This window comes from Telmatherina bonti, assembly GCF_933228915.1.
Source record: "Telmatherina bonti genome assembly, chromosome: 23".
In the NCBI taxonomy this organism is placed as follows: Eukaryota; Metazoa; Chordata; class Actinopteri; order Atheriniformes; family Telmatherinidae; genus Telmatherina; species Telmatherina bonti.
Genome location: NC_136632.1, coordinates 5,833,284 through 5,859,051, shown reverse-complemented (window position 1 = coordinate 5,859,051; position 25,768 = coordinate 5,833,284). Strand labels below are relative to the sequence as shown.

General features: G+C 39.8%; 2 protein-coding genes across 2 annotated transcripts in view; one reads left to right on the top strand and one right to left on the bottom strand.

Annotated features, from left to right (window-relative positions):
- Window positions 1-2,966: 2,966 nt before the first annotated feature.
- Window positions 2,967-9,851, top strand: cd36 (CD36 molecule (CD36 blood group); the record flags this gene model as incomplete). The annotated part of the gene is made up of 12 exons (XM_079263486.1): window positions 2,967-3,089; window positions 3,441-3,601; window positions 3,755-3,899; window positions 5,896-6,051; window positions 6,136-6,227; window positions 6,356-6,405; window positions 6,484-6,553; window positions 6,726-6,913; window positions 7,058-7,176; window positions 7,271-7,344; window positions 9,534-9,588; window positions 9,675-9,851. The coding sequence occupies 12 exons, from the start codon at window positions 2,967-2,969 to the stop codon at window positions 9,849-9,851; spliced, it is 1,410 nt and encodes a 469-aa protein (XP_079119612.1).
- Window positions 9,852-12,949: 3,098 nt separating this feature from the next.
- Window positions 12,950-25,768, bottom strand: part of sema3c (sema domain, immunoglobulin domain (Ig), short basic domain, secreted, (semaphorin) 3C) — a 57,116-nt gene continuing 44,297 nt past the window's right edge. Inside the window, exons 12-18 of the mRNA XM_079263231.1 lie at window positions 24,439-24,661; window positions 22,171-22,259; window positions 20,267-20,308; window positions 19,873-20,030; window positions 17,858-17,925; window positions 17,050-17,180; window positions 12,950-15,821 (exon numbers count right to left, since the gene is read on the bottom strand). Coding sequence (XP_079119357.1) covers window positions 15,396-15,821; window positions 17,050-17,180; window positions 17,858-17,925; window positions 19,873-20,030; window positions 20,267-20,308; window positions 22,171-22,259; window positions 24,439-24,661 — 1,137 coding nt within the window. The 3' untranslated portion in view covers window positions 12,950-15,395. The remainder of the gene's footprint in view (window positions 15,822-17,049; window positions 17,181-17,857; window positions 17,926-19,872; window positions 20,031-20,266; window positions 20,309-22,170; window positions 22,260-24,438; window positions 24,662-25,768) is intronic.

The following is a 25,768-nucleotide window of genomic DNA, read 5'->3' as shown; positions in this document are numbered from 1 at the left end:
TTTTGTCTAAGTAGAACAGCAAACACAATTACTTTAGCTTGTTTTATTTGCATCGTAACCCTACCACAAACCAGTTTGTTCACCTTTTCAGTCAGCTGAAGTCAGCCACTGTTTGTATTTGAAATAATTTAACACTTGGACTAAGTCAAGTGTGAATATTCAAAGTCAAAGGTCTTGCTTTAGGTTGATGGTGTGAACTTAAGAAAAATTCTGTCCTAATTCCTGACTGTCTGATTAATTGTCAGTTAGTGTGTGGCTTTTAGGAAGTGTGTGTTAGTATAGTAAATTGACCTTTCATTTTTAATCCCACGATGATTTACTTTCTGTTTAACAAGAAGCACAACATGTATCCACTGGGCAGCAAACGTGTCATTTGTCAACTAACAGAAAACTGATTTCATTCATGTGCAGAAGAAAATCAAACCGGTATACAAAAGAAATTAGTGCAGCAAGGACAAAGCTGACAGTTTTGTTTAAATGTATGCAGATTTAAATGCTACACATTTTTAATGAGAATTTCCCGTTCCACCACATCCCAAAGCTGCTCTGCTGGATGTAGATCTGGTGACTGGAGCCGTTGGAGGACAGTGAACTCATCGTCATGGTGGAGATGATGTGAGCTTTGTGACATGGTGCATCATCCTGCTGGAAGTTTCCATCAGAAGATGCTACACTGTGCTCAGAAAGGGATGGACATGGTCAGCAGCAGGACTCAGGTAGGCTGTGCTGGTTAAACCATGTCATTCCAGCAGCAGCAGCCTGAAGCGTTGATCCATGCTGTCATGATGTTTCCAGCAGATTCTGATCCTACCATGTGAATGTGGAGCTGAACTGGAGACTCATCAGACCAGCAACGTTTCTCCATCTTCTAGTGTCCAGTTCTGGTGAGTCTGTGTGAATTGTAGCCTCAGTTTCCTGTTCTTACTGACAGGAGGGAACCCGCTGTGGTCTTCTGCTGCTGGAGACCATCTGCTTCCAGGCTGGACGGGTTGTGTGTTCAGTGTGATGTTCTGCAGATCTTGGTTGGAACCATTGTTTCTGGTGTCTTTCCATCATCTCCAACCAGTCTGCCTATTCTCCTCTGACATCAACATCTGGACATTTTCTCTTCTTCAGACCTCCAGAAACACTGGAAACACTGGAAATGGTTGTGTGTATAAATCCCAGTAAATACTCAGACCAACAATCTTTAATCTCCTTTCTTCTTCATTCTGCTTGAACTTTAGCAAGTTGTCTTCACAATGTCTACATGACTAAATACACCAAGTTGCAGTCTTGAGATTGCCTCATGAGATACTTGTATGAACAAGCAACTGAAGATGTGTACCTAATAAAGTGGCCACAGAGTTTATTTATGTCTTTATCAGCATCGACAATCTGTCAAAATTAACTGGAAGAAAAAAAGATTGGTAATTGGGGAACTGGCAGTAAGTCAATATTATGAATCTCTTCTTTCAATTTGCAAAGTGTCTATTTTACAAGTTGGTGCAAAAAAATGTGTAAGATCAACCAAGTAACGAAAAGATGCAGCAGAATTTGTTTGTATGTAAAGCATTACAGATTTATAATAAAAAAAACAACAACAACATACATTTAAATACAGGAACTATAGTTGCTTGTATAAAATCTGTCATCCTGTCGTTGATTTGGAAATCTACAGTTTCACAACTGTAAAAAAAAGCAGCATTAGAGATGTGAACATAGCAGCTGGCAAAAGAAAAATAAAGTCTTTTCCGCCCACCTGAAACTGTGTTTGCAAAATAAACAGTGAAATCCTTCAGGTGAGGCTGATGCTCTCTGACAAGTTCATGCGTTTAAACAGAGAAAGATGCATGAAGGGTGTGATCAGGGAATGGTGGTGCTGCCATCCAGTGGTCATATCTTGTATCTACATGTATGTCACCCTGCAATCTTCATCGTGCTGCAGAGATTCAGAGAAAGAGAAAGGAGCACACTGTAAGGAGATCGATCAGTATATGGTAAAATAAGCTGTTGTATAATGTTGTATTATAGATAAGTTGGCTCCAGAGCTTTTGAATTTGACCTTGTAAATATTCAGACATTCAATAAACATTACTCCCTGTTTTTTTTATCATTCACAAAAGTCTTGGAATATCACCTTTACTTGCACAACAAAATCTTTGCCTCTGCTTAACATGCTACTCTGGACTTCTTTTTTTTTTACTGTGCTGTTTAAGGTAAGAAATGGAAATAAAGAGCATAAAATATTATGAAATGACAAGGTAATAAACACCATATTGTAAGCAAGTTTCTGCTTATCAAGTTCCCAAAAGCCACATGCGATGGTTTATCACTGGACAGAATCTTGATAAGCATGTGGAAATAATTTCTCACGATAAGCTTTTGAATATCCTTCATGAAACAGTAAAGCCATTGCCACAGATAATGATGTGCACGATGAGAATATATCGTCAATGCACTCTCCTTTTTCTGTGTCTGGATACCGAAACACTGCTGAACAAATAGAATAAGTAATGACAAGAGATACCTGCTATAACACTGAGAAAAAGTTTTGCAAGCTGGATTCATCATACATCTATGGGTTAGAAAAGAACCAAATATAGTAAAGATTAAACTTTTGGATCACTTTTTATCTGAGCGGCGCTTCTTCCATCAACCTTTCTCCTCAATCTTAGCCGTTGTTATCAGCTGCTGATGGCCTCAGATTTCTCAGCAGACCTTTAAACCTACCTTGTCATTATATAATGGAATTTATGCCGTGGTCCTGGGCCCCTGCCAGAGGTGTGTGTACCTTTACCTGGGCTCAGCTGCTCTGTCAGCTCCATTGATGGTTCAGCCTTCCTCTGCTGCTGCTGCCGCTGAGACTCACAGACAAGACGCACATACTAACACACTCTAAAAACAGAGACAGAAGGAGAACAAGCAGCCAGGCAGGCAGACAGACAGACAGACGTACGATTGGAAAGAGGGAAACACACACTACCATGGGCTGCTGTAACAGAAGGTGCGGGCTGATAGCCGGAGCTGTGTTTGGGGCTGTGGTAGCCATCCTGGGAGGCGTCCTTATTCCTCTGGGGAACAAGATCATCCAGGGGACAGTGGAGAAGGTACGGTTTTCAGTTTCACCCTGGCTTAGAGGGTATGACAGACTGCGTGAATGTGTGTGCATGCATAAGCGGAGATGAAGGTGAATGAGGAGAAATGAGAGGGAAGAGGCGTTTAAATGGTAAACAGGAGGCTGTGCAGGAAGCCAAGTATATCTTGTTTTCATCCTTCAAAAGATCAGCATCTGTGATTATTATAGAGATCGTGGAAGAAAAATCTAATCATTTACTGTAGATTCTTTTAAAAAGAAATAACAGAGCATCCACCTTTTTCATGTGTCAGGAGAGCTGCTGGCCTGCTGGCAGCCTTGAGGTGTGTTAAAAATAGCTTGTCTGTGTGTCTGCGGGGTTTAGGAAGCCGTCATTGAGCCCGGAACGATAGCTTATGACACCTGGTCTGCTTCAGGGGCAAAGGTGTACAGGCAGTTCTGGTTCTTTGACGTGAAAAATCCAAAGGAGATTCTGGAGCACGGCTCAAAACCAGTGGTGATGGAAAAAGGACCTTACACATACTGGTAAGGTTTATTTACTGACCTCCTTTCTTTATCATCTTTATGATAACCATTCAACCTGAAACTTGAGATTTGATAATCTTCTTTGCCATATGTTGCCATATAACGGACAACAGCAAGATATCATCTGATGAAATTTCATTTCTCCCGTTTCAGGACGAGATATCTTCCCAAAGAGAACATCTCATTTCACTCCAATCACACGGTGTCCTTCCTGCTGCCTCAGGGTGCCATCTTCGAGCCATCTATGTCAGTGGGATCAGAGGAAGACAACATCACCTCGCTCAACCTTGCAGTGGCTGTAAGTATCAGAGCAAATGTGTAGTTTTCCCTACTCAAAATATCCTACAAGCAGTAATACTCGCTACAATTTTAAGTCAATTGCAAGAAATGCCAAGACAAGCTGTGCTAGCTCCTGGCAGGTCACAACAATGATGATTCATTACATCTGCTTTTTTTTATTATTTATTTTTTGTGATATTTACTTTCCTGTATTATTCTTTTAAATGGTTTTGGAGGGCTGAAAATTTCTGAAACAAGGAAGGATTATAGACAAATGTAAATCAGCCCTGAACGCCAACAAGGACGCCAGCCTCCAGGAACAAATCCAAATAGCACGTTTAGCTTCATATTAAGAACATAACATGACAAAGTAAACAATCTGAATATTCATTAGTGATTAGGTATCACTCTGTGTAATATAGGTGTTTGTCCTTGAGTTTATACAACATAACAAATACTGGTTTTTATAGCCTTTGTCACCTGAAACTTAGTTAGCATGAGGATGACTTACAGTTGGTCATAATTGCAAACCCTACTCACTAATTTAACTGTTTTAGAAAATTTCTATAACTAGCTAATTGGCTATAGGTGGTAATTTCCTTAACATACTTCTGGGTTTATCAAATAATACAGATTTGGTGAACTAATATCTATGTTTTGACAAACAAAGAATGCTACATTGTTAGCTTAAAAGCTTCTTTTTTTTTTTTTAACTAACAGAGCAGCCATATAGATTTTATGTATCATCAAATTAATAAATGTGAGCTTCAGTCATTCATAAATAAACAGTTAAGCCATTAAAATGACAAATTTTTGTTTGTGGACTGGTTGTACATTGTTACCTACCTTCAAACTTGCTAATTCTTAGCATAGGGGAAACTCCTGTGGTAGCAATGCTGTGTTGTATTCTGGGACAGGATCTTTGTCTTCTGGTGGGGTTTCTTGGGGGTGGGGGACAAAACAACAGTTTGTTTGTCCATTTGCAATACCTGCTTATTTAAATGACAGATCAACTGGTGGAGGAAGGTTATTGGAGCCTATCCTAGCTGCTGTCAGTAGAGAAGTAGGATGCATCGTGGGCAGGTTGTCAAGGCTTTACTGACACCATAAATAAATTAATGAAATCACATTAACCATGTTCATATTTTTTTTCAGTCTATGAGATTGACTCACTGCTAGAGCCAAGCTCATGTGGGTATTTAAAAATTCAAAGAATCACAGTTTTTGGCTCCGTAATATAGTCTCAGAAGTTAAAAGGCCTCATAAAACTTGATTAAAATGGTGAAAAAGTTATGTTGTAGCCCCCACTGTGATATTTTACAGTAATTATTCCAACCATGCTTACAAAACAGACTAACAAAAATATATGTATTGGTGAAATACTGACATGATAAAATGATTTCAGACAGCATTTAGGACCCTGTTTTGCAGCTGGTCTTTGATCCATTTATCAACTCACTTGCTTTGTGGACTCTGGTCCAAATGCACCCTTTTTGGCTGGATGCCATTTGCATTTTGGCACTTGGTTTTCTAGCAGAAGGAGGCTTTTTTCCCCTCAAAAACCCTCTTTGTTGTCCTCATCTTCAAGCTAAGATAAAACAGCTTAAAGATTTGGAAAGTGTTGGAATTCTCCTTTAAGCATGATAGCAAAATTAGCACGTCTGTTTTATCAAAATGGAAACATATGCATCCGAACCGACGTTACCTACATGTAACATCATTGATTTGGTTCTTATGCAAAGTTTTTATGTGTTATGTTTTCAGACTTTGATTAGTTTTAACTGATTAGAGCAACAACTGAGGGTGTCTGCTTGCAATTGTGGAGAATCACTGTCATAAAAGACGATTATTTTCTGTCTTGTCTCCACAGGCAACAGCTACTTTTGTGTACACAGCAGTTTTGCCTGTTTTACTTGTGTAGTGTTACGGAACCGCACTGATGCCTTGTATAAATAATCTTCACTGATAAACAACTTTTCAAAATGCTAGCATCATGTCTCTTTTCTTCTTTTCAGGGAGCTTATTCACTGGTTGGAGAAGCATTTCACCCTTTTTTAGAAATAATGATAAAAGCAACCAAGTCCTCCTTGTTCCAGCACCGGACAGTGAAGGAATTGCTATGGGGGTATGCAGACCCTTTACTTAAAGATACACTGGGCTTATTTTCACCTGTAAGTCAACCCTTATAAGAAGATTTGCTTGAATGTTGTTGTTTCACAAATTTAAAGAGTCTAAAGTGAATCTGTCTTTCCTAGTACAATGATACCTTTGACGGCTATTACAATGTCTACACCGGCAAGGACGACATAAAAAAAGTGGGAATGATTGACATGTGGAAAGGGAGACGGTGAGTTTGTTCAGTGATAACAAAAGAGATCCTGGGTTTGTAAAATCAATAAGACTCAATTAATTTACTTGTGAGAATCTTTTGAAATAGATGGAAAAAAGTTTAACTGAAAAACCTTTGTGAAACAGGAGCTTAAATTTTTGGAACGACTCTTACTGTGACATGATCAATGGGACAGGTAAGCCTCCCTTATATTTCTACTACTTCACTGCAGACAAATCATCTATATAATCAGATTTTCACAACTCTCTCTCAGATGCTTCATCATTCCCTCCACTTCTGGATAAGAAAAAGCCCATTTTTTTCTTCTCACCGGACATTTGCAGGTGATTATGGGTCTCATACAGGAGCTACTTGGCTGATTTATCTGTTTTGTTCCTTTGGTAACCACTGGATGCCAGAGATTTCCAGTAAAGTCTCATCCAACTTAGGTTGCACAGTATATTAAAGGTACCTGAAACATCCATCCTGGACCAAACTCTGTTGTTTTGTCTTCAGATCAGTGTCCGCCAGCTATGAGAGGACAATGGATCTGAAAGGGATTGAGGTATATCGTTACTCTCTCCTGCCAGAGACCCTCGCCTCCCCCGTGAACAACCCAGACAACGCTTGTTTCTGCAGAAATATGAAGACCACCAAGAACTGCACCTTGGCCGGAGTGCTGGACCTCAGCTCCTGTCAAGAAGGTCTGTTAGTGTTTGTCTTCCTGAGCATGACAAGTCCAAACTTTAATAGAAGTTGGGGTGTCCTAGTTATCTGCTTTTTCGTCATTTTCCTCACGAAACATGCTGACATTTGGAGGTCTAATTCTGTGCTTCCCATCTGAACAGGGAGACCTATCTTCATCTCTTTGGCCCACTTCCTTCATGGCAGTCCATCACTGACGCAGGACGTACTGGGCCTCAACCCCAACGAGGAGGAGCATAAAACATACCTGGATGTAGAACCTGTATGAACCAAGGACAGACAGAGTTCAATGTTTTTGGTGTTTTTTAAAAACAGATAGAGAGTAGCTGCTAATTTTTGTTCTTCTTTTCCACCAGACCACTGGGTTTACTCTGAATTTTGCCAAGCGAATTCAAGTGAATATGATGTATGGACCATCGAAAGTCATCACGTGAGTGTGCTTCTTTTGGTTTTACAAGATCGGGCTATGTGCGTGTGTAAATCTCTGAAAAAGTCTACAACAAAGAGAAGGCACAACCTTTGAGTTTGTATGTTGGAATCATGATGAGACCCACCTGAAACTCCATAATGTCTTACAACTCTGTTGTAAGACATTATGGAGTTAAGGAGAGGTGGTGGGAGAATCAGGCCACATTCAGCTGTGATGAAAGTCTGCAGCACTAAAACAGATGCTTGATAAATATTCTAGTGGCTTCATTAGACCAGATACTATTAGCATCTAAAGATATAACATTTTACTTTATTATTAGTCTGGCTTTTTCTCAAGGTTTCAATTAAGGGAAGGAAAAAGTCCCAATAGTGAAACACGAGGTCGCAGCTGCTCAGACTCACTCCTCTGTCCTCATATTTATCCACACACATTTAGACAACCAGATAAACATGATCGAACACTGGTCTGAAGTTGTGGAACAGAAGTGTCTCTTCTCTTACATTATTAGTGAGAGACATTTTGGTCTGTTAATTAGATAATTAGCAAGAATATAATAAAGCTGACTGGTGTCCTGTCCAGGTGTATCTGCCTCTTGCCCAGTGATTGCTGGGACACACTTCAGCTTCCTGCGACCCTGAATTGGACTAAAATGGATAGATAAGAAAGCAGAACCAAACTTTGAGAAACTGTGTTTAACTCCAACATTTGTAGTCAGTCAGCTGATTGAACAAATTTGAATGATTTATTTAGTGAACTATACAGGTTTCTGGCAAAGGAAATCAATGTTTCCACAAGTTTATGTTGTTTAACAAGAGAATCCATCCATCCATCCATCCATCCACTTCTTGAATCTCCCAAGGCGTCCCCATGCCAGTTTAGCGACACAGTCCCCTCTACTGTCTTTTGGGTCTTTCCTGGGACCTTCTCCGATTGGAAAACATCTCCAGGGAGGCTCCCAGGAGGCATCCTAACCAGATGCCTAAGCCAGCCTATTTCCAAAACTTGTGAGCTAAACATGGAGACAAAACTATGGCTGTTTTGGTTTTTTTAAATTTTGTCATATGCAAGTATACTGCAGAAATACACTGCAACAATGGACGCGTTATAAACAACAGATGAGGCAGAGGACCCTTAACGCCATTGCTACCCACAATGCAATGCTATGACAAATGCAAGAAGTCACTTTTATTTTGTGACTTTGTAGTCTGCCTCCTATATTTGGTCTTCTTCAAATGGATCAAAACCAGCGTTTGTAGGTGGACCGAGTCCGCTTCTTTGATCAGAATTTGATGGTCGCATTCAACTTTCCTCCAATGAAGTGGACTTTCTTAGTAAACAGACTCTGATTTAGATCAAAAGGGCTGATGTGAATGTGCCCTGAAAGATCTCACACATCAAACAATGGTTTCATCATTCAGCCTTCTAAGCTCTGTAATTTTCCCAAATTTCCTTTTTTTTTTTTTTTTTTTTTTTTTTACAAAATGAAGCACTGTTTTAAAAATAAAGTTACAACTTATAATGACTTGATTATAAGTGACTCCCAGGAAAGATGGGAAATTTTATCCATTTCTTTGGTAGGTGCTCCTTTAATACCCAATCCTGACACCCGTACCGGCTACCAGTTTTTAAAAGGTTGATGTAAATGTGGCCTAAGAGACACCACAGAGCGATTGTTTATTTTTGTTTTTAAAGAAAGTTGCATTTTGGTTTTTTAACTTTGTCTGGATTGAAGGAGAACTCAGCCAGAATACTGTATTTCTTTATGGTGAGAATCTCACTAATGAAAGCTGAAACCAACATGGCTTCAGCAAGGGTAGAACAGGGGGTCCACAGCTTTTAAGTATTTGCATAGATGGGTGTCCACAATAAAAATAGACCTGGAACTGTTTATTTAAGCGACCTGTGTTTTAATTTAGACTAATACAGCATATTGATTGATTGTTTTTTGCATATTTATTAATAACCATTTATAATTCATGTAAGGACAAAAAAAGAAGGAAATCTGTGTTTGGTTGGTTATTTCTCCCCGCTTGATAAAACCAATTGGTGTTATGTATCGTTGAGTCGCTGTTACAACCAGGCAAAGCATGTAGGGATGCTGCTTCTGGGGAACGAGCTGCTCTGCTAAACTTGTGGATAGTCCAGTTCTTGTCTCACACTGGTCATTCACCGAATGTCTTTCCCAACAGGGTGCTCAAGAAAGTCAAAGACTACACCGTATTTCCAATTGTTTGGATGAATGAGGTAAGACAGAGAGAAAAGGTAGAAAGCAGCCCTGAGGACAACAAATAAGCAGTAAATCAGTGTCTCTCTCCTTTGTCTCCAAACAGACGGCGACGTTGGATGACGAAACGGCAGACATGTTTAAGGAGGAGCTTATATCTCGTATCCGGATGTTGGAGGTGATCCAACAAGCGCTGCTCGGCGTAGGTATCGGCATTTTTGTCCTGTGCATGATCTTCTACTGCGTGGTGAAGAGGAACCATAACCAAAGCAAGCTTGCGTGAAGGAGCGATGCATTAAACCGATGGTTGCGTGTGAGGGTGCGGTGCATTCAAGCTGCTATGAGACATCCACCCTTTTGATATAGACTTGCACTTTTTTGTAATTTCATTGTCATTTATAATGTTTTACCTCCTTTTGTACCAAGAGGAGGGAATACTGTGATTTTGTAAAGCTCATGAACTGAATTCCTTTGCCAAGTCTGTTTTAATTGCAAATAATGTCACATCAATTCAATCAGGGATTTCTTGAGGGAAAGCAAGTGAAAACTCCTCTCAGATGTCAGGTCCTTCACAACTCTGAGAAGAAAGTTTGATATCCTATGACAGAAATGTACACAAATATAATATTGCGCAAATGTTTGCATTATTTGCTGAACTTATGTCTTTAAAATGAATAAAAGCTGAAAGATGGAGTTTTTTTTCCTTTATCCAGGTCTACATCAAAGCTGGTCTACATCCCAGCCAGCTCATCTCACAGCTCAGACTGCCTCAGTGCTGACGCCGCATAGTGCTCACTTTTCAGTTTACATTTAGTGGAACACAATTCACATAAAGCCTGGGGTGATTATTAGTCTGCAAATATGAATGGGTCTGTGGTTTGTTTGCTGAGAAAGCAGCATTTCTGGGCAACGGGAGACCACTCTTTGGGTTTATGGGTTTTTAAAATGACCCTATGCAGGCTGTGAGGGGGCGAAATCAGGAAGTGATTTAGATATAGTGATCAGAACTAACAAAGTCCAACATGCAGGGTTTACTGAACAAACCAAACACTGGCCACCAAGGAGACAGACCTAACAGGCCAAAAGATTAAATCTCAAAACAAACCAATTGAGATAAAATACAAGAAATGACAACACTGGCAGGGATGCAGCAGCAGGAGATCTCATAACCAACTCTAGTCAAATAACTGGAAACCCACTGAAGCATTCAGTCTGGGAACAAACATTTTGTGTAATCACCTAAACACAAAGCAGGTGTCAAGCAGGAAGAAATGTACAAAGCTTCGACAATGAGTAGGAAGGAAAACAGAAAACTCAATGAAAACCAGCAGAGTAGGTTTGATGTTAACATTAGGTGTGTCTCCATTACAACTAAAATTGTGCAAAAAGTAAATATCCCAATAAAAACCACTCAAATAAAAAAAAAAAGTCTTAAATATTACTAAAGAGTTTTTATGCTCTCATAAGGCAGTTTTCAGACATTTTGATACAGAATTATATTGCCAAAAGTGTAATGGAAACACTTTTCTTTGGATTTACACGTCCCCAGACATGACCAGTTTATTTCTGGTAAAGATCCCGCGGTGTGGAACAAACAGTGACAAAACAGTGAGTTTCAGGGTTTAAAAAGAAACTCTGAAAAGCTTTAAAAGCCGTAGCAAATTCTCCGCAGCAAGCAGAAACCCCAAACTGACACTATTTGGCTACCTTACATAAGCTTAAATTCTCGTAAAGTCTCACAAGACGGAAACTGAGGCATGTGTGCTAAACACTGGTCAATGGAAACACCTGCAAATCACAATTGAGGCTGAGATGACAGGAAGAGGATCTCAGGAGGGACAACAGCAGCCAAGTCTCTTGAGGGTCGGCAGAAACTAAAGGTAGAGGAGGAGCGACCAACTCTGAGCAGGGAGGAAGAGTTATGAAGTGACAAAACCAATACTAACACATAGACGGGTGAGAGACAGGCTCATGGACATATATACAAATATCTTTATAATGTCTATGTTCAGGTTAAAGTTAACGCAGATGATGGCTAACTGCACCAGTGTAACATATTGGTAACCTTAGCTGAGCTTCTGGGTGACGTAGGTACATGTGTAGGAACATGTGTAATTGTAAAAGCAGCATCACAGGTGGTTCAGAAGTGGGTATACTCAATGCTGAGTGAAAAAGAAGTGGATATACGGAGTGTACCCACATATATCCTGGACTACAAGCAAAAGCTATCCAAAACCTTGGCAAATCCCGAACATAAAACAGACAAGACTTACAGAATTTTCAGACCAACTTTAGAAACAGAATGAAGCAGGAGCTTACCAGCCTTAGGATGGAGGTAAATCATCCTAAAGCTACGGAAAGTAACTGGTGATGGCTCACTGAGGTGGAACAACAGGTGGAGGAAACAGAGGTGGCTAATACAGAGCTAAGGTATGCTTTGCTTCACGCTCTTCAACATCACAAGGTGCTTCAAGCCACTACAGTGGACAGAAGGGAGTTCTTGTTGCAATATCTGTATATACGGCATTAACGAAGGCCCTGAGGACAACTAAATGTGAACAATTAGACAACTTCCTAAAGACGCAGCAAATCCAGCAAGCCCAAAGCTGAAGCACATCAGAGAGGGAGGGAGAACATCTAAATCAGTGGTAGGGAATCCTGGGGCTCGAGGTCCAGCATGTTTTTCATGTGTCCCTGCTCTAAAACGGTTGAATACAATCAAATGCATCAAAAAGCCTCTCAAGTTCTGCATGGAGACTCCTTCATTTGAACCATGGAAAGCTTGCAGCAATGTTTCCACTCATCTAAACTCTGTTTAAATCTTAGGTAAAGTCCACTTTCCTGTGAAGATAACCATCTTCTGATTGATCTGATTCCCTCTCTTTTAGATATTTCCTTATTTTAAAGTCAGGAAGGAGTACTTGATACGCTGTTGGTTCCATTAAATTTGAATCAGCTGTGTTGGAGCAGGGAAACCTCTAAAAGATGATGGACTGTGGCTCTCATGCACTGGAGTTGCCTACCTATGGTTTATGGCTTGTTTTTGAAAAAATTCCTGTTGTTTTTTTTCTTTTGCACCATTCTTGGTTGAAATAAGCATCCTGGTAGTTTTTCACCAGAGGGATCTTGAAACTTTAACCCACTTTTCAAACAGCAAGAACAAAGAAATGAATAAATATTCAGATAGTTTGGGCATTCATAGCCGATCTGGATGTTATAGACTCAGTCATGGTGATTGGTTTAATTTGTTTGCACATTTTTCTTGCTAATGCAAAGCAGTTTACTTCCAATGATGTGCAGAATTCAGGAAAAGCATTGCACACAATGCTTCATGTTGCTTTTTTAGCAGGTTAGTTGCAAAATACGATCCTTTTCTGTTGATCAGATTCATTTAAACACATTTATTCAGACTACCATGACATCAATAAATACATGTACATACTTTTCATGACACTAAAATGGTGAGACATGGTGTAGAACCTGATGACCTGATGCTGGTGATACAATTTTATTATACATGGAGATCTGAGAGAGAAAAGGTACATGCTGTTTTTTCCAAACAAAAGTAACAATGCTCTATTTCTCCACAATTTGCAGATACAGTCAAAGTTAACGGATGATTAATGTTGAATTTATATACAGAGTGAAACTTTTCACTACATTAATTTAAAGACGGTAACAAACAACATACTCTGTACACGAGGAAGCATCTCTATCTACATTATCTATGATTTAAAGAGGAAAAAAGACTATTCACAAATGCAAAGCTATCTAACTAAAAGTTTGGGAAATGTGAATCCAGAGGAGGATGTTGTCATTTTTCAGCAGAGATTCATACTTTCTAATTCGGTTGACAAAATCAAAGGAACCTCTGCGTTGCCAGGGAAACGTGCTTCTGTGATGGAAAGGTGGAAATATGAAACAATATTCTGTCTGATGACACTGAGGCATGTTTTCTGACATTACAGGGTATCTGAGCACAGGAATAAAACAAGCAGAGATAATTCATGTTTATAGTTTAGTGTTTCAGTCCTGAGGTGCAAAACAGGATAAACAAGCAGAAATCACTCCTTTTATCTGTTTTTATACCTGCTTAATCCATACAATGAAAACTACAGCATTTCAGAAACATAGCATCACCAAATGCTAAAGGAAAGCCAAACACAGAAGTTTCAGAAAGCTTTCAGAAAGCAGCATTTTGCAAAAGATGCCAACAAGCGATTCAGTTTTATTTACTTCGGTGTGCTGTGTCAGAATCAGAGCCGCTGCTGCCATCGTCACCGATGCCATATGACTTCGCACGACGAGGAGCTGACATAAAACACGCAAATAAAAAATCCTTCTCACCAGAAATAAAAAAAAAAAAAAAGGACGACTTAAGAATCATAAAATTTCTTCTGACTGGTTTTGATGGCACGTCGATGTTTATGGTGAAGATTCCTGAAACTCTGCAGCGTCCTGAAGCTGAGAAGCTGCACATCTCTACTGTTATTTCTAGGACAGCTTTGTTTTGCATCATGGCACCACATCACACGCCAGAAACGATAAGAAACGCGAGAGGACAAAACGAAGGAACGCGACAGAGCAAGAGAGGAAACAAGGGTTAACGTTGGACTGACTTTCACTGGCTGGAGATCGCTCAGAGAAGAGACAGGATGCAGGATTGATGCTGAATCAGCATTCGCTAGATGCCATAAAATAATCTGCTGAAAGTTTATTTATGTTGCTTTAAAGTAAAAAAAAAAAAAATCCCTTTCTCAGGTGATGCTGAAGTTGCTTCGCTGACTGTGGGCTGTAGCGATGCCACATAAACAACAAAAACAACAGAAGCTCCATGCTGACTCTCCATCCTGACGCCTTCAATGACACTCTGTAAATGCCAGAACACAGTAACAGTCTGGACCTGACAGTTACATGTAAAACGTGAACTGTGATAACAGATAGAAGGAATGCAAAGCTAACATGTTTGCTAGAAAACAAACAAACAAACAAACAAAGAGCAGCAGTGTTTTGGGCACATGCATGGAAAAATGTTAAATGTAACTAATACTGTCCTGTTTCTCTCGGGGTCTTATGAGATGTTTGCATTATGGTAATACATCTTTTTTTTTATTGCATTTTGTTATGTTTTGCAAAATGTCCTTGTCCTTCCTGTTACGTCACAGCATTTGTCACCTCGAGGCCACCATACTGCAGACTACAGCATCCTTTATGGGGACTATTTGTCCTCTGGACTTTGTATGACTGACGCTGTTGTAAACATTATGTTATTGCCTTACGTGAGTCTGCAAAGATCCTGTAACAGATTATTTCATTAAGTAAAAGTAAACATTTAAATGGGGGGGTAATCTAATACTAAACTAACTAACACATTTCTCACCCTAATATTCTTACTATCAATCATATCTCGGTGTCTTTTGTCCCTTTTTATTCATCTCTACTTAATAGGCTGATTAAAATTTCTTCTTTTAACAAAAAAAAGAGCAAATCCATTGTGAGTTAATTTCCAGCTGGTTCATTTTCCACCAAAAATGTAAGATAAGACAGTTGGAGGCTCCAAGTGTAATATTTACTATCACCACATAAAAGGCAGTCATATCATGTCCACTTCACTTTATGCCGCGGCCGTCACAAACCAGCCTGTGTGGTTATGAAATGTCACAGCCATCTGGTCACAGTACCTCATGCAAGAAAGCAAAATTCCCCAAACCCACATCCTGGTGCGACTATACATCCCCAATGCAGCGAGATGAGAGTAGGGGTCTGAAGGGTGGAGGATCAGAGGAAGGTGTGCGTTTCAGTTCCTGCTGCTTGTAAGCTCCCTGCGTCAGACCTCTGGGAGGTGATTGCGTCTATTCCGGCTCTTCCTCCGATCCAGCAGGGGCTTCAGTTTGGCCATGTCCCCCCTGAGAGGTCCAGGCGGTTGTGGCGGCTGCTGCTGATGCCTCTGCTGCAGGTTGTGAAGCTCCCTCCTCTCCTTGCAGTACTGCTGTACGACCAGACTCTCTGCAGGACTGAAGGCATCCAGGAGGACCTTGGGGCGCAAAGAGCTGGCCCATGCCCAGGGCGACTGCTGCTTGTCTGTCAGCATGCTCACCATGGCTTCACTTAGCACACGCAGGCGGATTTTGGCAACGGTGCGTTTGAAGCCGTTCTCTGTGGTCAGGCAGTAGTAAAGTCCCTGATCGGACAGCTGGACGGAGCGGATGAGGAGGCCGTGCTCCGTGGAGAGGACGCGCTCACTCAGTTTCACCTGCACAAACCCAAAGGTATGGGCAGAAAATAATCCAGATTAACGACGCAACACTTTTTATTCACAATAAAATATAAAAACTAAATAAAATGGAAAAAGCAACAAAAAGAAAAAGACAAATAAAAAACAAGGCATATATATATATATATACAAATATATAGTGTGGAACTCGCTAAGAAATTTATTTAATTAATTACAGGTATAATTAAATAATTTAATGATTTTTTTATTGACTTTGTGACTTCAATTATTCAAAAGTCGGTGAAATAATTCTGAGTTAACAGTATTCTCCTACGAGTTTACATTAAAATATTAATTCTGTTTAATATTTAAATTGAAACATGTCTTTACTTAATTCTGCTTTAAACTGGCGGGATGTGAAGGGTTCGCACATGACGTACTTATGTCTACCAGAAATGAACAAAATTTGCTTCCTGCTTTTCGTCTTTTCGGTTGTGACAAGAAAAACTACATAATAAATACCAGTTTTACTGTTTGATTATAATTTTGAAGCAGCAGCTCGACACGAACATACTGCTTCACTTTGTGCAGCAGCTGAGAAGGAAGATAAACTACTGAACACAGGAGGCGAAACATTCAGACTCATTCATTCAGAATTAGGTGTTCACCAGTTTAAAGCGAAATTAACGATTATTGGGAATTAAAGAGGAATGTAAACATGGCCACAGTGTGTTAAAGTCCCACCACTGATACAGATATAACCACTTCTGAAAGCTTCACACCATGAAACTAAACATATCTAAACATCTGCTTTAGTGGTGAAATGACTTGAAGGTAAAAACTAAATCTATAAAAGATGTGTTTTAATCTGCACTCTTCTCTCCAGCTGTTGTATAACCTTTAAAATGACTCTTTTTTTCTGAGGGGAGTCAAATAATTGTAATACATTTCCCCCCAAAGAGGACGTAGTCATTCGCCGAGGCCCATATCATGCTTGATCTGTATCACCTCTCCTAATGAAGCTCCCCTGCCAATAAAGCTTCATTGTCTCCTTCCTCAGGCGATATAAATCTTAATAACATGCTGCACATGAGCTCAGTGGTTTGTTATGTCTTGTGTTTGGTCAAATATTAAAGTAAACACGAGAGCTGCTCCCTGTGGGCAAGAGTGAGAGGACATTTAATCAGTAACATCATGAGGAATTATCTCCTTGGTTCCACGTTATCTTAAGCGAGAACGTTTTGACCTCCTCAGATGACAGACTGACCTCTTTCCTCCTGTCATTGTCCCTCTGAATGAGCCAGCGGATCGACGCCTGAGGAGACTTTGGAATACACTCCAGGAAGGTGGTGTTGTTTTTCACGCCATACTGCATCATCTCCACAGCGTTCCTGTAGGCTGACAAACACAGGCTCAGAGTCAGAGGAGGCACGTCGGACGTCACTCGCTGACAGACGTGAAGTCCACAGATGGTCTCAAATCTGTCTCAAGTCTCCGGAGTGACACTGAAATGTGGAGGAAAAGCTCCGTCTTTAGACGACCGAACCCCACCCACACTTCAGCTTCTCCAAACAATAAAGCTTGCTTTCCCATCGTGTCATTTCTGCTGCTTTTAAGCGCTTCATCGCTCAGCCGGATGTACGACAGGGATGTGACTAATTAGTGGTAATGGCCATATGGCTGGTTTCCCGAGCTCATGTTAATTTAGAGATGTAAACTTTTCACGGAAATGAGAGAGTCCTGGGAATGAATTCTCTCCTGTCATTAAGCTGCATCCTGCTAATAGACTGGATATGACTTGGCGAGGAGTCTGTTTAGCACCTGCTCTCAGAAACTGTTCAAAATGCAAACAGAAAAACACACTTTACAATTTACTGACAGATTTGTTAGCATCAGGCCAGCTGAACAATGCATGCATGCAGGGTTGATAGCTGCATCGATTCATTTCGTCTGGTCGCTTTGGAACAGATGAATCATTATCACTCAATAAATTCGCCAAGGCTAGTCAGAAAATAGTTTCCTGTTTACACACCAAGCAGAAACAACACAACATCCACTAACAGCTCTCCAATCACCTTTTAGATTGAAACCCCGACACTGAGTGAGTGGATTTCCATGCATGACATCCTGCCTCCTGCTTCTCCTGCAAAAAACAAGAGAAAAATACAAAGATAAAAACATGCTTCCTTTTGTTGTGCAGAAAATTTCAGTGCCAAAACAATAGGAGGGAAATCTGCTGGTGCTTCAGCACACTCATGCACAACAGCTTGAGGGGAAGAGCATGTAAACAGCTGACACATTTCAGGCACATTTCCTGCAGAAAAACAGATATTTGGGCCTTTTTCTTTGTGTTCCAAACTGAGCTTGACCTGCGACCGACCAAATCGCGGAGCGGCACGCAGCGGCGGCTCAAAGAGACCACAGAAGTGTGGGTTCAGAGGCGAGGTGTCGCTCATTCCTCCTCGTCTGTGTTATGTCTGGACACAAGGAGTGGAACAACAAAAGCTAAATTTGTGACATGGCTTCCACTCAAGTGTGTACTGATGGATCCCGGTCATGGGATCCTCTTGCCTCCACAGTCTGCGGAGAGATCTTTCTATTCCTGTGAACAGATTAGACATCAGCTGCTGCCTTCATTCCGGTACGCTGATTCATTTCAGACTCCTAGAAAACTTCAACATGTCCTGAGTAGACATGAAGCCTGGAGGGGTCAGCAGGCCATCGTTCTGGGCTCTCCGGGGGCTTGTGCACCATGGTTGGGGGGGCTTTGACTGGAGAATTCCCCTGCTTTCATCCCTGTGGTGGGCTTACTGAGCTTCTTGCTGTTTTGGATGCTGCCTGCCTGAACTTTGGGGCTTCCTTTGGTTCTGACCCTTGGATGAGGCCCCATTGCTTTAGCTTGATTACATCCCTCACTGTTTTCTTGTGGGGCTTCGAGTATTGTGATTGGTCAGACATTTGAGGGGGTTGTGGTCAACGTGGAAAAGCATGAAGCTGTCAGTTCTTGCTGACTAATTTGCATCAAATTGGAGCTTTTTGTTGGTAGAATTTCTCAGCTCAATGTTTAATAAAAAGTTGTTGGAGATGGTGAAAAAGTACAGCTTCAGGTACACAATCCTGTCCTTCCCTGCTTGTTTCATATGAAATAACTGGATCAGCTTATTGCACATACAAACACAGACGTCACCCATTGTGAGCAAAGCTTGTTGTGGAGCATGAACTGACTGGACCAAAACGAACTTTTTTCTTGTTTTCTTGCCTCAAGAGCAAGAAGAAAGTTCCCTTTTCTTTCAGAGGATCTACAAAGCTGGAGGAACTAACAAGCTTTAAACAGCTGCCGCGTTGTCTTGTGAGCTTCCTAGCAGCTACAGACATTATCATATCATAACAGATTCTTGTTTCAAGTGTTGTTTTCAAAGATTTGCTCAATTTGTTTTCTTGTAGGAACGCCTCACAGTCCCATTGCTGGTTTCTGTTATGTTACTTCACAGCTGGTTGTCTGGAGTTTTGCTTTCTGTTGTTTAACTTTTTGTGTTTTTATCTTCCTTTTCTTCTCTTCATTTTTGCCATCCTCCCTACTTCCTTTGTTCCTGTGTCAGATCCAGACCCATAAAGCTCCCCTTGGCAAAGCAAATACAATCTGTTCTACACAATATGGCAGCCAGACCATCATTCTGCTTGCCATGACACTCCAGACAGGACAAGTTAAAAAACAGAAGTGTTCTGACGGATGGGATGGGATTCTCTTGCCTACATAATGTTCTATAGACCATATATAAGATTGATTAACTAAAAAAAAATTGACATGTCCTTGGTCGTCATTGGAGAAGACAGTAAACTATACTTTGTAGTCTTCATAAATCTGCACTATGCTAATGTTTATTTTATGCTTGTGGGAGGTTTGCATGGTTCTTTCCATGAATGAGCTCCTGAATCAGCCAATGCAAACAAATTTAAACACACAAATGTTTGCTTTAAACTTTATTAATGACTGCCCAGAGAGAAATGGTCGGTGGACGCTGAACACCTCTTTGCATTAAATTTAAAAGAAGTGAAGCTTTAACCTGTAAAACTGGACGCCATTGTGTACCTTTTCCCAGTGGGGTAGAAGCGGGAGCAGCTCAGTCCGTCCCAGGCGCAGTAGGGGTCTCTGGCAAGGCAGCAATCAGCACAGGCCGAGCCGTAGGCGTGACAACGGTGCAAAGAGACCTGAGAGACCCCGAACTCCGAGCTGACGTACAGCTGTTGCTGCAAAGCAAACAGGTCAAATGTCAGCCCTCCTGTTTGTCTTAATAAGTGGCCGGCTGGCAGGAAAATGAGGCAGAGTGCTGAAGCAATTATGGCTTATTATTTCCTTTCCTTTTGGGCGCCTTATTGTGCACTGGAGAGGTTTTTTTTTTTTCATGTGCTGCCGTCGACGATGAATAAGGTATTAAAACAACATGACTTCATCAAATGTACCAGGATACATTGTATATACTTACTTTTTTGGGAGATATTTTCAAGTTTGTGACAGCAGCTTGGTTCTGAGGGGAAAAAAAGCACATAAGAAATAAAGCTCAGATTTGACACAACTAATATTTAATATCAGCAACAACCAAATATCTGGAATCAAGGAAAAGTCCAGAGAAACCCCTCATTTCTTTATATGTCGCCAGGAAAACTGGGGATTGATTAAAACATGAAAATCTTGAAGTCTTCAGAAAAACTTCTCCAGGATCCTTAAAGGACTTTCCAAAATTCTTCTGCCTTCCGTCCAGATGATCCAACGCTGATGCAGCAATGCTAGGTCCAGCGTTCAGACCGGGTCCAGGTCCAGGTCATGTAGCATACCGCAGCCTTCTCCCCCTCTCTCCTTCCTTATGGCTTCCTGACATGGAGACCATTGCTGATGAGGCTTCGGTGAACAGTAGATGGATCAGCTGAAGGTCCAGAACATCTCTCAGGTATCGTGTCTGGATTTGTTTTCTCTTTCTGTTTAGGCCTGACACCTTCTGTCTCCTCCACATATTCCATTCTTTCTAAGAAAAGACTAAATTTAGGCTAAAAGCTGTCTTTAAATCATCATGTTGGTGTTATCTTTGGCATTCTTTATATGCAACTAAAGAAGTCAGATAAAATTGTGTCAAGCTGTTTGTAACAAAGGTGCTTAGCTACAAGCAGTTGCTCATCCCTTGAGTCAGGTACCTTTAGTTACAACTGATTGATTCATATTTCATATTATTCATATCTATTAAGTATATATTAAGTATATTAAGTATACTATTAAGTATACTTAATAGTATCTATTAGGTTAATATATATTAAAGAAGAACTTTGGCAGAGTTTCTCAGTCCCTAACAGCAGCTATTCGGCCTCCATCTTGCATCCTGTCTCTTCTCTAAGTTCATAAAAACAGTCAAAAGTCAATCTGACCTTAACTCAGTCTCTGTCCTATCTACTTCCAATGATGTCCTCTTGTAAGTCTTTGCTAAATCAGCCACGGTGTGCGTTCAAACCAGTGTGTTGATATCCAGTTGCTGGCAACAACGGCTCCAAGAATGTCAGCATTCCATCAAATTGAGTCAGAAACATATTTCTACCGTCATTAAGGTACACAGTGTCGCTTTAAGTTATTTAACATTCTAATTAACACGTAAAACTAATTCAGAAAAAAATATTTGGATGAAGTCTGGCTGCTCAGAGGCGAAATATAAAGAAATGAGGAGTTGCTCAAGTCTGATTTGCAGTTGCAGAAATAAGCTAACTTAAAAATACCTGAACAGCCTGTTTAATACCTGGAGGCGGGAAGTCTTTTAAATAATGTTTTAATTATTATGTGTGTTTGTTTTAGTTGTTTCATGCATGCAATAATAAATTCATATAGTTAACATAGTGGTCCTGCAGCTTACATACTGTGCTAAGCTAACTGGCTGCTAGCTGTCAGCCAGTTAGCACAGAAAATGTGCAAATTGACAGAACCCAACTGCTCCATTGGAGCAGCGAATATTTTACCACAGCAGCGGAGGTGCAACAAAACAACTTCTAAGATCAGTATCTCCACACTTTAGTGAAAAATCTCCTCAGACGGAGGGTCTGCTGTTGTCCAGGTGGAGGCAGACGATCAAAGGAATCAGCGCCTTTCACTGATCACAGGTTGAGCTTTTCCAGCTAAGATAAAACCACATGTAAAAAAGTTCACTTGGGGCTACAAGCAGACTTAGCATGCTTCCCATCACTCTACACTGCTTTGCATCAATTTCATGAGTGCCACCCGGCTCTCGTCTGTCTGCTCTTGGCCTTTATGTTGAAGCCAAGCGCACCCTCCTCCATGCTGCCTTTGATTTTCAAGGAAAAAAAAAAAAGGATTAAAGAGTAAAGAGGAAAAAGATGGAGAAGGACAGCAGACCTTAAACACTTCCAGCTCCTCCAGGATCAGATCTTCATGCAGGGATTGATTGCTTGGCAGTACAATCACCTTCTGGATTGTACCTTTGTCTGGGGGCAGAATGAGAGGTCAACAGATATGGCTCAACAATAAACAACCAGTGTACTAGAAAACAACTTCTGGAAGAACAAAATAAACACTGAGTCTGTTTCTCTTTTGGCTTTGTTTGCTTTTGAATGAGGTGCGATAGCCACGATGGGTTACCACAGCGACACAGTGAGAACTGAATCTCTTCAGCTCACACCAGAGAGGTCAAAGAGTGCAGATAGGACAAAAACATGCACCGCCATCATCATAAACATGGCTGTTTTGTCCAAGGAGTTACAGAAACTGCTCCTGCAAACGCCTGATAAGAGGTGTGTCATCATCCCTGAGACAAAGGACGGTCCAACAGCACTGGCTTGTCTTCAGGAATCCAGGCAGGGGAACAGACAGGAGAGGCTGCTTGATAAACACAAGCAGCTGCGTGAAAGTCCCACAGCAGTTTGCTGAATGCAAATCTGCCCACATGGATATGCAAAAGCACGAACACGGGAATAATTCTCCATGCAAATACAAATGACTCTGTGTTAAGCAGACATAGCTGTTTCGCATGTGCACTAGACATTATATATTAGTGGAAATGTCTCACTGCTGTTTTATTATGGACAGATTATAAGACAGCAGGTAGTTAGAGTCCATCTGCTGTTGTCCTGACATAAACACTGATGCATTGTGAGATGCTCTGCACAGGTTTTTAATATCTAACTGTTTATTTCTGGCTCATTTCAGTCGTTTTGGGTCTTTCTTTGTGCGCATGTTGGGACTTCTTCTGGTTGTTTGCTTTTTAGAATAAAATTTACATCCCTTTAACTTTCAATTGAGTTTGAATAATTTCTGCATCTGTTTTTGAGTCATTACGAGCTTCTTCGTAGCTAACTGGAGTTTCTGTAGCTTTTTCAGTGTGTGTTTTGAGCCGCTGTGTCACTAATTTGCATCAAATTGTATTCTTTTGTAGGATTTTGCAGATTTTTTGTACCTCAGAGAAGTTTTTATAGTTATTCTGAAACTCTAAATAGGTTTTGTGTCATTATTCTGAGTAATTTTCTCTGCTTTATGGTTTGTTTTAAGTCATTGTGTATCTATTTTAGGTGTTTTTGTAGATTTTGTGTTTTTTTTAAATCTGTTTGTGGTTGTTTTTTGTAAATTTTCTGAATAATTTTGGAATTATTTCTCATTAAGCCAGATTTTGTGGTCTAAATAACCACAAAAATAAATAAATGAATAAATGAATGTCAGCTGAGAGTGGACCAGCGGCTACTACGCCCTTCATGCGTTTCAGCCAGTGCGTTTACACCGCCAGCCTTTTGTGCAACTACTGCCTTCTCTTTTACACAGTGGTTGCTTCTGATAATGAACAGGACTTTTTAATGACTGTAGCAAATCTGTCACAATGAATTTGCAGAGAATGGTGTATTTTTGCTGACAGGAGTGCATGAGCATAAACTGGACAGCACAATCTGCTGCATTTCCAGTGGAAAGAGACTTTTTTCCCCATCAGTTCAGCTACATGAAACTCATTCAGAGCCACAAATGACCTTTAGAAAAACAACTTATTATATTTGATAAAAATATACAATAGGAAATTTGCTATTTTCAAGAATCACAATTTAATTTCTTTTTTTAAGTTACAAACTAAATGAAAACATAAAAGTTTTCTTTTATGGGATGTAGATATTTTTGGAAAATTATATATAAAATAAAAGCCCTTAGTTTCCAGCCTAATTACAAGAAAATAGATAACATAAAACATAAAACCTAACATAAACATAAAACCAGCTGCAGGGTGCGGACCCCTGACCTGGTGTTACGGTGTACCTTCAACACCCACTGTAAGCTGTAACCTGCCTTATCTGTTTCTCTGATAGCCAGCTGCAGCAAAACGACTCCACTAAATCATTTACTTATGAATCACATCAGTAAAAAGGACTGAATGAGGACTGCGTTTTGCAACTTCAGACATTTAAATACATTTAAATGTGCAGTATTATCTCATAATCTTTCACGTATATAATCATGGTTAGATAATTTAAAAATAAATAGTAGTAAAAATGATCTATAGGGCTTTAGATCTTCTATTTCTTCTAATAGATCTTTTCTTCATGGAATTTAAATAACTGCCACAAATGTTAATAGTTTACAGGATAAATTGATGATTTTATGAAAGAAAATTTAAACGTAGACTTGTACCTGTGCCCAGAAAGAGCACCTGGTAGTTGCCGTCGGCGGCCGTGACCTGATCCACGGCCACTGATGTGTATTTGTAGTCTGCGTTGGTACGAACCACCAGGGGTCTCCTGCCCACCGGGTAGATGGCGTTGAACATGACCGGATGGTTCCGTACAAAGTTCACGACGTCGTCTGGGAACTCTTTTGTTGTGTGTATGTCAGGTGTGAAGGCTCCACCGGGACACTGCGCAGACAGAAGACATGTTAATTTATTAAAGGAGTCAGAAACTGACGTTTTTCTCCATGCTGGGAGCCCTGACATCACACAGCCCACTAAATATTTAACAAAAATCTGAATATAAGTGATGATGAATCATCCAATAGTAAATATTTGAGATCGTTTTCAAATGTGTGTTTATTCTGTTTGTTTAGATATTAAACCTTTAAAAGCTGACCCAAGAAAAAAAATGTCTGAAATGTAACATTTTTCAAATCTAAAAAATTTCTTTGGTTCTTGAACTAAATTTAATAAAAATGAACAAGGCTGTTTTTTTCTATATGCAGTGTTTTGCTGCGATATATCAAATTACTGCAGTGCATTATTACCTTGTGTCCACCAGGGGGCAGAAGTCAAGAATTAGATGTGTTAAAAAGGGTTTTTCGGCAAAGTTTTTACCATAAAATGATGCAAAATGTCTCGGAAAATTTGTGTTTTAAATATGACACATACAAGGTCATTACATTATAAATAAATATAAATGAATATAATACATAAAAGGTCAATATGTGTTGAAAGTATCCTTTCACAAACCTGCATTGATTTGTTCTAAACTAAATGATTTATTGTCCAATCATAGCAAGTTTAATATAATACTGAAAAGGCTGAAAAATGTAAAAGATCAATACATTTATGAATGTAGGATTGTATTATTTTCAACAACAATGCTATTATTCAAAGAAAAAACCTCAGCTCTATTTCTGATTTTACATTAGCAAAAAAAAAAAAAAAAAAAAAAAAAAAATATATATATATATATATATATATATATATATATATATATATATATATATATATATGTATGTATAATATATTTAATTCATTTCATTGGACCTGACGAGATAAATATTTGTAATCTTATTTAGTTACAATCATTTATTATATAAATACTACAACAACAACCCAAAACAAACAAATTAAAAGAGGAGGTATCATCATATCAGTGATATCGGCTGTTCAGTAGAAAGGTTTGTGGTTTGAGTATCTCCGATACGACGGATGTGCAGACATTTCCGGATCACAGTTGTAGGAAACCCTTCCTCACATGAAGGATTTGTTGTCTCACCGAGATAA